At 51.5% G+C, this 14,889-nt stretch overlaps 1 protein-coding gene across 2 annotated transcripts; it reads right to left on the bottom strand.

The window, feature by feature from the left end:
• Nucleotides 1-10,807: 10,807 nt before the first annotated feature.
• Nucleotides 10,808-14,588, bottom strand: ZIC2 (Zic family member 2). 2 transcript variants are annotated; one of them, XM_061133085.1, is made up of 4 exons: nt 13,502-14,573; nt 11,485-11,648; nt 11,148-11,299; nt 10,808-11,003 (listed from the first exon to the last, which is right to left on the bottom strand). In XM_061133085.1, exons 1-4 carry the CDS (start codon nt 14,571-14,573, stop codon nt 10,958-10,960), a joined length of 1,434 nt encoding a protein of 477 aa, XP_060989068.1. In that variant the 3' UTR covers nt 10,808-10,957. The 2 variants fall into 2 exon arrangements, with proteins under 2 accessions (XP_060989068.1, XP_060989069.1); XM_061133086.1 differs by having other exon boundaries at nt 10,808-11,299; nt 13,502-14,588.
• Nucleotides 14,589-14,889: the final 301 nt, after the last annotated feature.

The following is a 14,889-nucleotide window of genomic DNA, read 5'->3' as shown; positions in this document are numbered from 1 at the left end:
CTGGCGTTTGTTGGCTGTTGTGTTTGAGCAACAGACTGTTCAATAGAAGCGAGAAATAGCTCAACGCGCTCTTAATAGACCTGTTTCAACAATGTACCTTGAAAAGGAATACATTGTGTTATTGTGTTAGTTTGCTACAAACCTATTAAAAGAAAAATAGCATCCATCAGGTCTAACAAAACGCATTTGTATTATCCGTACTTATCTGCTTCAAATACGCTTCTTGGCACTATGTCTAGAATTCAACTAGATCATCAAGAGCTGGATAGAACACATACCAGTTAGGTAATGACACACACTGCTAAAAATAATAATAAAGGAAGGTCTAAGCAGACGGCAATCGCCACTTTTTGTTTATCATGAGAAATAGAGGCAGCCCTACTTCAATTGAAAATATATTGCAAAAGCATGGAATCCTATGACAAAAACAATTTTTAAAATATTTCTAGCGTGGGAATATTGATTCAAATCCCATATTTGGAACGAATCTGATACACTTTCGATAGCAATTTGTTTCAGAGGAGGATTCAGGGCAGAAGCGATGCATTTTTAAAGCAGAGTTAAATAGCGCAATGCGCCGGGTTCTTTAGGGAAATGCGTGAAACAAACAAATCGAAAGCAAGGGTTCCAGCCAAGAGGTTGGGGAACAACGCTGTCTGGCACTAAGAAAGGAAGTGCTTCTGGAAAGTGCTCTCTTTAAAATGATTTTTAACTTAGGTTATTGCATTTTAAACACAAAACGAAAGTTGAAGCAAAGAAACAAGCGGTTTCGCCGCTATGAGACAAGACACCGTGGTGTGTTTCAGGAAGGGCTGCCACTTGGACCACAAATCTTAGGAAAACAGAGCAGCAAATGATGAAGCTAATTTAGGTCTGAGATCCGCTTAGCAGAAAAGATACCCAAAGTAGCATCTGTCAGAGGGAGACGTCTTTTGCTCCCAGGAAAGGCAATCGATTCAGTTTCCAACCTCAGAGTGCCCAACATTCACTTTCAAGTGCAAAATTGTTAAGGGCATGACAGAATAGTACAGTCTACGATTGAACTGAGTTGTTCATAGAAGAGAATCTACACAGATTACAATAGCATGCTATGCAAGATGTCTATGTTAAATAGATGAAGCAATACTTTGCCCAATAAATTGTTTTTTGCATTTCTGAATTAGTTAATTATCAGGTGAAGAATTAGGAACATGTCACCCTGAAACTTTGGATCAATGTTTTGCCATGCTGTGAAATAGCTGCATTAGACATTTCTGAAAGGCATTTGAAGTCAAATGGCTGATATGACTTCTCTCTGCAGTTAAGATAATGTTTTCCTCAAAAAGGGTGTGTATAATGTATGGGCCAGGAGGTGGCTGAGATGTGTTTGATTTATACTTTAAGACTTTTTCACTGATAGTGCCTCCTCTAGTGTCTCCTCTAGACCAAATCAATTTTTGAACTAATTCTTTTGAGTTAAAAAAATAGAAATGAAATCTTAAACCCCAAACTGTAGACTCTGAAATTAGTTTCACATAAGGTTGACACAAGGTTTGACAATTTCCAAAGTGAGGTTTTCCGATGTTATCAAATAATCTACCAAAGATGAAAGGCATTCACAATAAATTGGTTTGGCCATGATATGAAGTGTTGTTACTAAGACTTTGTAAAAAGTCTTTGCTTTTTCATACAGAACTTTTAAAAACATTTGCATGACAAAAATCAAGCTATCTAGGGGAGAATATTCAGTGATTTTAATTTGGAAAGATTGTTCAAATAAACAAAGAATCACTAAAGAGATCACTTGAAAACCCAGCAGAGGAAGAAATGTATCTTAGAGGCAGACTGTAATATGATTTTTTGTTTTGTTATTGGTCTTGAAAATCCTTGATTCTCCACTCTTGCAAAAAATTTTCAATAATACATAAAGTCTAAATATTTTCATTTCTTTATCTAAAGTAAAAAAATCCAAATAGTTTGTACTATAATTTGCCTCCCCATGAAGAATAGGAAGATCATATATAGATTATGTTCCATATGCCCCGTAAATTCTTTCTCAAAGGAGACCTCTAGACTATTCATTTATCACTCATATCTGGAAAACTTTTGACCAATCAAATCTTTTTTAAAAATCTTTACGACCATTCATCCTAAGCAGCATCTAATTTGAAAGATTCTGTAACATACATTTCCAAAGCGTCTTCTCTTTTCAGTTTCTCGATCTGCCTTAGGTAGATAAATGAATATCATTTCAGATTTCCTTTTAGCTTCTCTTGCCCTTTAGCCCAGAAGCTTGGATAGTAAAAGAGGTTAACATTTTTGAAGCAGTTCTACCACACGCAGTTATTTCAATGCCATTCTCTGGTGTTGTGTCTGAAAAACGGGTGGCCGAGCCCGCTGCCCGCAGCGCCAGACTTTCAGCCGGATCCACCCCTGGGCAAAGTCATCAGAGGGAAAAGATTCAGCTTCCAAACTTGATTAAAAACAGCCTAACAGTCTCTGCCACGCTACAGAACTGTGAGACTTGGGAAGCTGAGTAAACTGCCTAGGAGAGGTGGTGGCTAAGGTCTAGATCCTGTTCAGCTGGTTAGTGAGAGAAGCTAAAAAAGAAGAAAAAAAAAAAAAAAAATGCAGTGGATAGTGAACTGCAGAAGGATAACTTGACCTCAGATTTGACATCGACTTTATCCAATTTAGGTGCTAACAAAGAGCGATTCTACCTGGTAATTGTTCACCTTCATTTGAAGGGGAAAAGAAAACACATGCACCTACTGAGATGCTGAGGAAATGTTAACTTGTTTCTGAAATATGTCCCCCCCCCCCCCCCGCTTTTTTTTTACTTCCTTTTGGCAAATACTTCAAAATATCCTTCTCCCCCTGAAGTTATATTCTGGGAGACACAATTAAAAGAAAAATACCAAGATGGGAAACTGAACCAGAAATGAGGAGCGTGTGGGTTGATGAATAAAATAGACGCCTGTCAGCATCATCTTAAGGATCTGTTGTCTTTGTTGTTTTTAACATGTGACATTTTTACAGAGGAAAACTAAAGACATCCAAATAGGAGTCCAAACATGAAGAGAAGAGGGAGGTTTCCTGATGTGTTTCAATAGTAAAATGAAAATTGTGTCTGTAGGTGCCTGTGTGTTCTCCTTGGATTTGAAATTTTATTCCAGAAAGTGGTGCAATTTGTTAGCTTTTTTTTTTTTTTTTTTTTTTTTTTTTGTGGGCACCGGAGGAGGAAAATATGATACATTTGGGGATTTTTTCAGTAAAGCTGTGTTTAGTTTTAATTTTCCTGTATTTTAAAATAAACACTTTGACCAAAGCATGTTTGATCTCTGCAAGAAGGAAATATACATTGTGAAGGAATGTGCAGCAGTTGGGTATGAAAATGGGGTTGTGACTCGCAGCTGCAGGCAGAAAAAAAAAGGCGTCGTAGTGTCAGCCAGAGGTGTTCAGTCTAATAATTCAAGCTGTAAACTGTATCCCCTAAAATTACCTACATAATAAATCATTGTGTGAAGGAAAAAAAGTTTGGACTGAAAAGTGTAAGTGAAACAGAATCCTCAGGAGACTTCAATGCTGGGACCTATTGGCAATGATGTGAAATATGGGTTTAGTTTGTCGAAAACTTTGAGAATCAGAATAACACTGGAGATTATTCTAGTGTAGCTGATTTTTTTTTTTCTTTTTGTCTTCATTTTCAACACATTTCTACATAGTCCGTTATAGAAATGGGCTTGCACTTTTTTTTGTCGCCTGATTCACACAGCTGAAGCTGCTTTATGGGATTTCCAGTCAATTTATACAGCTTCAGGAGAAAATTCAAGAACGGCTTTATTTTCAGAGGAAAAAAAAAAGTCTAAGTTATCAAATACATATCAAGAAAAGAGGCCGAAATCTCTGGAAATTACCTGAGGTTCCCATCTCAGATTTCACTATTGCTTATAGGTACCAAAGAAAAGTACTACTTTTATGTAATCTGGTCAACTCACTTGCCTAGGAATTCACTACTAGATTGAAACAGACGCTGTGGTTGGCAAAGCCAGTGTCAAATCCTGGAGACTTGAGAAAAGGAAACTTTGGCGGTGGAAGGCACAGGTTTGGAGTAAAAAGGGGGCTCTGTGCCTGGAGAAAAGATGCAACTGTCAAGAGGAAGTTTAAAGGCCAAGGACACACGAAGTCTCTGAAACAATGAGGGTGAGGAAGTCAAGAAGCAGGCTCACCAAAAACCACACTGAAACAATTTCTTTTATAGGTCCTCTACATTTCCAGAATTAGCGAGCAGCAGAAGCCCCACGCTGGGAACCCGAGCTGTGGGCTCTTGCACACCGGCCCTGTGAGAGGGGGGAAAAAAAGTCAAGTTGACACGGGTCTCTTTCGCCTGGGCAATTCAAATGAAAATATAAGGAGGAGGGCGGAGAGAGAAGGAGACAAAACGAAGCTCGGAAAGACCGACTCGAAGTCTGCAATAAAGATTAACTGGGGGGGGGGGGGGGGGTGGGTGGGAAGGAAGTCCAGAGCAATTAAAACTCCTACCCCGGCTCATTAGTATTCATGACCGAATGTCCAGCTTTTCTGTTTATCTTTCTCCCAGGATCAATATCCGAGCAGCGTGGGCCTGGGAGGAGCCCAAGCCGGGCCCTGCGAGCGCCTGACCTTTCGCGCCCTCCGTACAGGTCAGAGCATCTTCAGAACCTCCCGGCCAGCGCCGCGCCCCTGCTCATTAAAGCCACCATTCATCTGCCAGCGACAAGCGGGAGGGGGGACAGGCCCGGGGCGGAGGGTGGCAGGGAGCAGTGGGCAAACAGACCCAACCGACTCCAAAGAGTTTAGAGAAACCACAGCCAGCCGCGCCAACCACCAAGGGCCCAGTGGACCAGGAGTAAGAAAAGAAAACCAAAGAGCCGGCTCTTCAGCAGGAATCCCAGCGCCGCTCCCGGCCAGGCCCTTGCAGGCTCGGACTGGTTCCAGACCCCACATTTTGTTGGGGGGGGGGGGGGAGGGGGCAACACAAGAGCCTTCTTCGAAGGCCCCACCACCCCCCTCCCAAAGAGAACCCCAGGCCGGTCCCAGCCCAACAGCGGTCTGGAGCCTCACCAGGCTTCCGCCGACGTCCCGGGAGCATCTCAGTGTCAGAGCCTTAGCCACAACTATTATCTTTGAAATTATTATTTTCTTATTTCTACACCCCCTTCCACCTTCTCTAGGGGCGCTGCGCGCCAATCTGTTCCCCGGAACCACCGGCTTGGCCTCAGGGACAGGAAAAAAAAAAAAAAAAAAACTGGCTTCAGAGGTTCGGAAAAGAGAGGACTGACTGAGGCAGAGGTTGAAGAGGTGAGGTGTGTGAGTGTGGGGGAAAGTCAGCTCCCCCTGGTTTAACTGAGAGATGCCGGGGCGCCCCCCGCCCCAAACAACGCACACCCGGGGGGCAGAAGGCAGGCGGGACCCTGTCGCCCATCACATTCCCAGGGGAGTGGGCCCGAGAGACCCGGACTGCGGGCAGCTCCCACCCAACTTAGTGTTAGGCTGGAGGCTTGAGGAGGGGGCCTCGGGGCCTGGCAGGCCGGGGCCCCTCGTAGAGAGGCTGGAGGAGGCGGGGGGAGCCAGGAATGCTCTGAGGGGCGAGAGCATCCATTGCGGGGCTCCTCAGACCACCTGCCCCAAATCTCCGTGGCTCATCGCGGTCACACGAGCCCCGCAGTGGGGGCTGCGGGGATGTCAGAGGAGGGCTGTGTGTGTGTGTGTGTGTGTGTGTGTGTGTGTGTGTGTGTGACACTCTGTGCGCACGCACGCGAGGGAAGGGGCGCCCCCCCCCCCCTCCAGCTCCAGGCTGGCAGCCGTGCCGAACTTCATCCCAAGTGAGGGGCTGGCGAGATGCGGGATGCGGGCAAGACGCAGGAGGTGTCAGCTCAGCAAAAGCTCGTCGACCCCTGGGAACAAAAAAGGGAAACTTGCAAGGGCGAAGAGGGGGCCCCAGCACCGACCTTTCCCCGACTGGGCCCTGCCGGGGCGGGGCGGGAGGGGGAGGACCTGAGCCCCCGGGTACCCCGCCCGAGATCTGGGCTGTGGCCGCGCAGGGGCGGGGCGGGGCGTGGACGCTGCGGCCCCAGTCGCCCCACCGCCTTGACCGTGAACTCGAACCCTCGGGCTGCCGGGGTTCTGGTTTGCAGACGCTCTCATTGATAACACCCCGTTCAGATTGCCCAGCGCTGCCCTTTCGTTCTCAGGAGCCCAGCTGGACGGGCGTGAGCGTTTATGCCAGATCCCCCGATTCAGTCTGGAAGGGTCTAGATTCTTCCCTAAAAGAAAAAAACCCAGCAACAATCTGTTGGAGGCCTGGTTGGGGTGGGGGTGGGGTGGGGTGGAGGAGGGTAGAAAAGAGGGAGACATTTCTCAGGCCCTGTTCTGAGCTGCCAGTTAAAAATAGAAACCATTCATTGCGGTCTGCTGGGGGTAGCTGTGGGCCCAGGCGCTCCAAGTTCCCGCGGAACACGAGCGATACCAAACTCTGATCCATCAATCGGCAAGTATTTATTGAACGCCTACTTTGGATCCCGAGGGGCGCTTTCCGGGGCACGTGTCCCTTAAAGTGAAAATGCATCCCATGGTTCGACCGGAGTCTTGGCGGGGTGTTATTTTGAGGCCTTTATTTCCCAGCTCTTGGACGCAGGCCTAGCGTTCCCTTTGGGTTATTTACGCGGCGTGATGAGATTGGGGGTTTAGGACCCGAGTCCCTAGTGAGAGGAACTCGGTGGGTCCCCTTCGGTACCGCTGTGCCACCGGGGTAGGTCCATCAAAGACCTACCAGAACCCCCTCCCAATGCCAGGCCCGCCGACCCGGGAGGACCACCAGTCGCCTGGAAAGCCCGGGGCCTCCTAGCCCACCCCAGGTCTCGGGAGGACAGCAGGGAGCCCAGGGAAACCCGAATCTCCGGTCCAGCCTAGGATCTGCCCTTGATCTCAGTTTTGGGCGGAAAATACATACGCCACTTGAGACGGAAAACATCCGTCCGAGAAAGAGACAAAGGGACCGGGTGGGGGCGGGAGGAGGGGAGGAAGAGAGAAGGAGCCACCGAGAAAGGAAAGAGGGGCGCGGACAGCGTGGGACGGGTCTGCTGGGCCTGTGACCCGCTTCCTTTCGGCCGGAGAAGAACCGACCCGGGCCTTTGCTCCCGGAGTGACCTCCCCCCAGCACCGACCTCCCCCGCACCCGCCCGGAGCTTGATGTCCCATCACTGAACCGGGAGATACAGATGCCGAGATGCCAGTTATCACTGCGGTCGTTAATAATGCAGTGAGGATCACGATAATTAATAATAATAACGATGGGCCTCTCCCGAGGGGGCTGCAGCTGCCTTCAGATAAAGCGAGTCTCGCGTGGCGGGGAGTTTTACTCGGTGGTGGTGGATGGAGCGCAGCCGCAAGAGAGCGAGTTTGGGAGATCTGAAGTTCAGGTTGACGGCGTTGACTCGCAGAAACGTGTCCCCCACCCCACCCCAGCCCCTGACCCGGTCCCTGCGGGCAGCGAGCCACGGGTGCAGCTCTGGTTCCCCTGAGGGGATGCAGAGACTGGGCTCCGTTCGGTGGTACCGGAGGCCTGGCGAGGGCAGGTTAGATACGGAGGCCAGGCGAGGGCAGGTTAGATACGGGTCCGTTTAGGCAGGGGAGGGGTGAGGGCGCCTGCACCCCTCCTCCACCCCAAGCCCAGGTACCTCGGGGCCACGCAGGATCTTGGGCGGCCTGCCCCCGGTGCCCATCTCTGATGCTATCACACCCTGACTATCCCTATCTCCCCCATCCCGTCTCCGCGACGCGTAGGGCCGACGTGAAACGCCGAGACCCGGCCCCACCGTCGGGTCTGTGACTTGTCTGGACAGAGCGGTGGGACGCAAGGGCTGGAGAACCGAGGGATGTTTCATTGGAAAGCCGCCCCCCTCTGCCCCTCACATCCTAAAATGGACCAGGAGACCAATCCCGGGCTGTGGTCCTCCTCGGGGCCAGGCCCCTTCCCAGTTTTATTTCCTGCTGACAACCAGCATCAGTGCCCCCAGACCCAAAAGGCCGCCGGTAGCTCTCTGACCTCAGCTCTGGAAAGCTATCCGGCCAATGCAAAGCTGGGAGACTGTCCTCTTCTCCGGCCTTCCTTCTTCCCCCAAAAGGGAAAATCCAAGGCCTCAAGTTGATACTTTAAAAAAAAAAAGCACCATCCCACCAACCTTCTCCTTAGTTTTGGGAGGTGTCTCAAAGCCAATAATTCCCACCAAAAAAAAAAAAAAAAAAAAGCCTAAAACATTAAAACATCTAAAATCAACCATCTCATTCTTGCACAAGTTATGATGAATATTTAATTTGATGCGTGCGCCCCCTCCCCCAGGGATAGGGGCATTGAAAAAGCTACACGTTTTCCTCACAGCTTACAATGTGTTCAATGAAATCTCCCAAGGATCAGTAACATATGCCAATTATTTTAATAATTTTCCTTAATATTATTAGAGGTTATAAATTTGATTTTAATAGGGGGTTGATTTCTTCAGGACCTGGCACGTAAGCAGTTTGCTGGGCCACTGGGGAGGGATAGCCTGGTGGCCACTGTCGCCCTCCAGGACACACACACACCCCCAGGCTACCGTCTTTCCTTCCCCATTGAATAGGTAGCATGGCCTCTGGGAGGTCAGAGTTGCCCTTCTCCCTAAGCGGCCTTTCAGCCTCCCCTGCCTGTCCCCGCGGCTAAGCCCAGGGCCAGAGCAGGAGAGGAGGCCCATCGCCACAGCCACCCGCCAGCACCATAAGCTTCAGACAGCAGAGCCCTGCTCGCTGCTAGGCGATCCTCTGGGGGTGTTGCCCCCCCCCCCCAAACGTTTTCACCACTGGGTGGTGACTCCGGGCCTGCCAGGGCCTCTCTGAGCAACACGGATCCCCAGGAAGATGGAAATGTCCTGAAGCCTCAGGGATTTCAAAAAGAAATGACCCCACTCCTACCCTTTGACTCTGAATGTTATTTTTGCCTTCTCCCTTAGAGCATCTTGTTTGAAAACTCTTGTGAAACTCTTGCAGGGGAGGGGAGTGAGGCTGCAAACCTTAAGAGAAAAGCTGGTGGTCAGTCCTGTTGCCTCACTCACTTCCACCTGGCCGTTTCCATCTCTGCAGCTTATTCTATTTGATTTCACGGAATTCTTGAAGAGGTTCTCTTTTATTGGGGGCCGATGGTTGGTGGTTTTCCTAAATCAAAGTGTAGTCTATTTGTCACCTTCCTCCCTTGAACATCGCACTTATGGGTGAGCAGTAGCTGGGCAGATAAGCAGGATGCCTTGAGCAAGCTGTTTAAAATTTCAAGGAAGGGAAAAAAAAAAAAACTTTTAGTAGAAAGGGGCCCTTAAACTATAATCATCATTGAACCAAGTTCAAAAACAAAGGACTCAACTCAGTTTTAAACGTGCAATTAAAAATAACTGTACCTCAGCTTTTCAGAGGGAGGGAGAGGAAAGGGGGCAGGGAAGACAGAAAACAAAGAATAAGGAAATGGTTAGCGCTCTTCAATCCAGTCCAAACAGCCGAAAGAAAGGCACCGCCGCAGATAATGGAGCCATTAGAAGCTCCGAAGGTTCCTGCAGGCGGGTCCTCGAAGGGGCTTTCCAAAAATGTAATTCACTCTCAGCTACAGAAACAAAGGACATACAAAATAATTTTGAGACTTCCTGCCAGAGGGGCAGTTTGGCCCAGTTTCTCCGCATACACCTTCCCCCCTGAATTCGAGGTTGGTGCCTCCCATTCAATCAGGCAGCTGACCCAGACCCCTATCAGCCCTCCGCTGCCTCCTGCCCATTTCCTTGAGTAACTTGGCTAAAAAAAAAAAAAAAAATAGTATGTTCATGCAGTTTCAACACATTTTATTATATTTCTGTATGCATTACTCTCAAAACATATCACAAGAAATGATCAAACCACTTAAAACCTTCAAATAAAAAATCTGAAACAGTTTATGCCCACAATTGTACATATTTATAGTTAAGAAACATTCTTTATAAATATTGTTTCCTCTGTAGCAAGTTAATACCATAATTTAATTACAAATGGATAAATATGGTAACGGGTATTTACAGAAGGAAGGGTGTTATTACGGAAAAAGCTAACGGCACAACGTTTACTCCCCCCCTCCCCACAATCTTTCATACAGGAACTAACAGATTGAACTTGCAAAAGCACTAAAACATCACATGTAAACCCAGCTAACAGAAAAATACATTCACAAGCGTTGGTGGTGGTGATGGGGATGTGAGTGCTGTGGATCTGCGTGTTGAAGAAACAGAAGGGAGACTTTGGCACGGCTTGTTTTTTTTTTTTTTTTCCAGTCTATAGTTGCATGAAGTTTACAATCAAGTTGCCTCATAAAAAGGAACACAATATTCAATACCACAATACAAAAGAAACCATTTTCTTCCACATTACTTAAAAAGAAACCGGGGAAACTAAAAAGAGAAAAAGAAAAAAAGCCCATCACTTGGGGAAGGGAAGGGAAGAGAGGCAGAAGGAACAAAATCCCGGAGAATTACAAATGGACAAACTTCTATACACCAAGAAGCCATTAAAACCACCTCGGAGAAGAAAGGAGTCCGCTATGTACACAGTTTGTCAGAAGACTGGGAAAGGCGTGGGGAGGGAAGGGGGCGTGGAGGGAGGGAAAGGGGAGGTTTGGTTCAATATTTTTATGGGGTTTTTTTAAAAGGATTTTTTATTTTTTATTTATTTTATATTTTTAGCTTTAAAGATTCCAGAAGGGATATCGTTGCTTTTCATGCCTAGATTATTAAAAAAAAAAAAAAAAAAAAAAAAAAAACTTTTAAAAATCCTTCTGCTGGTTAAAATCATTTTCATCATCATAAAAATCAGATTGGGAATTTTAACAACAACGATCACCGGGGTGCTCTCGGCGCTGTTACCGGGTGAGGAACCCAGGCAGCCCCGCCCCGGCCTCTCACACGTACCATTCATTGAAGTTGGAGGACAGGCCGCCGTGGCCCCCGGCCGTCCCGCTGCCCCCGCCGGAGCCGCTGCCGCCGCCGCCGCCCCCGCCCGCCCCGCCGCCGCCGCCCCCGCCGCCTCCACTGGAGCCGCCGCCCGTGCCTCCGCCCCGGTGCACCGCGGACACGGCCGCGGCCGCCGCCGCCGCCGCTGCAGCCGCAGCCGCCGCCGGGGACAGGGTGGAACTGCTCTGGGGCTCGGCGCTGGGCGACACCAGCCCCGGGGGCGTGGACGACTCGTAGCCGGAGCTGGCGGCCGGGGACGACTCGGAGCCCTGCGGGGAGGACTCATGGACCTGCAAGACAAAAGCCGGGAGGGGAGAGCGAAGGGGACTGGGTGTGAGTGAGTGCAGCTGCTGTGGGGCCGGGCCACCCCCGGCCCAGCCCCGGGGGCCCGGCGGGGACCCTCGGCTTCCCCCGCCACCCCGGGGCCGGCGGCGAGCCCGGCCGCCTCGCCCTCCTCGCGCCTGCCCGGCGGTACCTTCATGTGTTTCCGCAGAGAGCTGGGGTGCGTGTACGACTTGTCACACATCTTGCACAGATAGGGCTTATCCGAGGTGTGCACGTGCATGTGCTTCTTCCTGTCGCTGCTGTTGGCGAAGCGCCGGTCACAGCCCTCGAACTCACACTGGAAGGGCTTCTCCCCTGTGGACACGAACACGCGCGCTGGCTACCGGCGCGCCCGGAGACCCCCGCCACCACCCCCCGCGCCCCCGGGAACCCTTAGCTCCCACCCCACCCCTCGGCCTGGAAGGGGACCAGGCCTCCGGGAGGAAGAAAGAGGAGCGACCAGGGCCTGGGGCTCCTTTGCGCCTTCCCACCTGACCGCCGTGCTTCTATTTCCTATTTTACTTTTCTTCCAGGCTGACTCGCGTTTCCTCACATCTCTGACCAAGTTGGGGTAGCCCCCCCCCGCCCCCGCCCCGAACCCCAGCCCTGCCTGACTGCTTTTCTTACAGGGCTTCTTGGACTCAAGGCTTCTAACAAGTTGGTCTCGCCATGGAGAAGCTGTTATTATGACAAAATATTTGGGGCATTATCAGAATCACACAGGCTGCTGTCGGCTTCTCTCTGGGGCCAGTAGGCAATTACATTTGGAGATACTGTGTGTTGTTTGGGGACCGTACTGTGGATAGCGACTGAGCCAGCAAATTTTTTTTTTTTTTTCCCATCCAAAATTCTGCAAATTGAATTAACCAGTAATTCTCGGTCGTACTCCCAGCCTTTTAAAGACAAGTTGGGGGGAAGAGATAAATATGAGATAAGGCAGTACTTGAGAGAGACTGCACAGAGGCGCAGGCTGGGCCATGGGGGTGGGGGATCAGCCAAGGCTTTCAGAATCTCCCTGTTTGAATTTTCTGGCGGTCCCCGCATCCTGTTGCCAGAATTCCAAATGCTTGGAGTCATTTAGAGGTGTGAGAACTCCAACATTGTTCCACTTGGAGAGGGGACCATTTAACGTTAAATTCCATTAGCACCTAAATTGTTTCTTGGAGACATCCGCTCAGACGCAGGACTCGAAAGCGAGCATTTCATGCAAATAAATTTCTCAAATTTTAAACCTTGTTAAAAGCTTGTCTCGCACCTCGGCTGCCTCCCTTCCCGGAAGAGAACAATAGGCCGCTGGCGCACCCCCACTACGGGGTAAATATTGACGGGGGAAGTTGCTAAAACATTTGGCTTTCTTTTAGGAAATCGTCTGGCACGATTTTGGCTGGGACCTGGTCATAGATGAATAATCTATGAGGCGAGAGGCGCGTTCTTCCTCGGCGCTCTCTTCTCACGCGATTGCCCCGCGGGGCCGCGCCGCCCCGGGCTCTCGTTGACCGGGCTGTCGGTCCAAGTTTGGAATCACAAACCCTCTGGTGCCCCTTAAGAGAATTTCACAGACTGCTGCGAACCCACCGTAAAGCTCCGCGACCCACCTCGAGATGGGCTTTAAAAACACTTTAAAAACGAGAAACGCTTTACAGCTTCGGCTCACACCAGACTCATTTTTTAATGGGAAACAGTCCGGGTAAGGACGTTTGGGCCCGTAGTTTAAAAAAAAAAAAAAAAAAAAAAGTGGAAAAACACACAAGCCACTCAAAACGCAGACGCACACCCGGAGCAGAAAAGCACATTCAGACAAGCTGGCAAAATCCTCTCTAGGCTCGATTCCCGGGCACTGAGTTGGAGGGTACTTTTATTTTCTGCGTTCTGTTTAGAACGGAAATTATTCACCGAAGCTGAGCCAACGAAGCAGTTGCATCAGCCGAAGTATGCATTTGATGTTACCTCGATCATTTAAAACTCAATTTCCGCACATGGAAAAAACCCAGCCCAATAATAATATTCTTTCATTCGCCAACAATAACAAGCCGCTGCCTCTCTCTCGCACACACGAAAACATCTCCCGTTCCAGGGCAGGGGCTGGCGGTCGGCGCGTTTCTCCCAGCCACCTAACCACGGCCTCTCCCCCTTCTGCGTCCCGACCCCGACCCAACCCGCGCGGTTACCTGTGTGGGTCCTTTTGTGGATCTTGAGGTTCTCGGAGCGCGCGAAGACCTTGCCGCAGCCCGGGAAGGGGCAGGGGAAGGGCTTCTCGCCGGTGTGCACGCGGATGTGGTTGACCAGTTTGTATTTGGCCTTGAAGGGCTTGCCCTCGCGCGGACACTCCTCCCAAAAGCAGACGTGGTTGCTCTGCTCCGGGCCGCCGACGTGCTCCACCGAGACGTGGGTCACCAGCTCGTGCATGGTGCTGAAAGTTTTGTTGCAGCTCTTCTTCGGGTTGCTCAGCTGCTCGGGGTCGATCCACTTGCAGATGAGCTCTTGCTTGATGCACTGCTGCCGCATGTAGCGGAAAAAGGCACCAGGGTGGTGGTGGTGGTGGTGATGGTGGGCCGCGGCCGCTGCCATGTTCATCCCCATGTTCATATTCATGGGGCCGTACTGGTTGTGGAGTTGCGCCGCCGAGTAGGGGTCGGTCCGCGGGCTGGCCACCTGGCGGTACTGCTCCGAGCGCCCGAACACCTCGCCGGGCAGCCCGAGGCGCATCTGCCCGTTGAGCACATTCTGCGAACCGTGCGGCCCGTGCTGCTCCGGGAGGCCGGGGAAGAGGAGGTGGCCCTGCGCGTCCGAGTGCGCGTGGTGCAGGCCGCCGGCCCCCGGCCCGAACAGCCCGTGCTGCCCGCCGCCGGGCGCCGAGTCGCCAAAGCCGCGGCTGCGGAACAGGAAGTCCCGGGTGGAGTTGAAGGGCGGCCCGGAGTAGGAGCCGACATGCGCGGCGTGCGGCCCGAGCGCGGCGGCAGCGGCGGCGGCCGCGGCGGAGCCGGGGTAGGCGCCGGGGCCCTGCGACGTGAACGCCGAGCTCTGGCCCGGGGACAACTCGTGCGCCCCCGGGTTGAGCTTGAAGGCGCCCATATGAGCGGCCGCCGAGTCCACGAAGCTGTTCTGCGCCGCCGCCAGGCTCAGTTCGCGGTCTTGCATCTCCGCAGCCGCGGCGGCCGCCGCCGCAGCCGAATGATGATGGTGGCGCGCGAAGCTGCCCACCCCGATGGCCGGGAACTGCGGCCCCGCGTCCAGGAGCATGGCCAGCGCGCCCGCCCGCCCTGCCGGCCCCGGCGAGCCCCGCGCCTCCTTGGCTCCCACTCCCGCCCCGCTCGCGGGGCTGCGTCCTGCGGCCGCCCGGCTCCGAGCGCAGGCGGCGGCGGCGGCGGCAGCGGCGGTGTTGGCGGCGGCTTCAGTCCCGCGAGCGGCGCTCCGGCGCCCGCCGCCTCCGCCGCCGCCTGGATGTGCCTCGGGCGGCCGGGCGCGGAGCGAAGGCGCGGAGAGGAAGAGGAGGAGGCGGCGGCGGAGGAGGCGCGGGAGGAGGAGGAGGAGGAGGTGGTGGTGGTGGAGAAGAGTC

This window comes from Dama dama, chromosome 30, assembly GCF_033118175.1.
Source record: "Dama dama isolate Ldn47 chromosome 30, ASM3311817v1, whole genome shotgun sequence".
NCBI classification, from domain to species: domain Eukaryota; kingdom Metazoa; phylum Chordata; class Mammalia; order Artiodactyla; family Cervidae; genus Dama; species Dama dama.
This window is presented reverse-complemented; position numbering and strand designations above follow the sequence as displayed.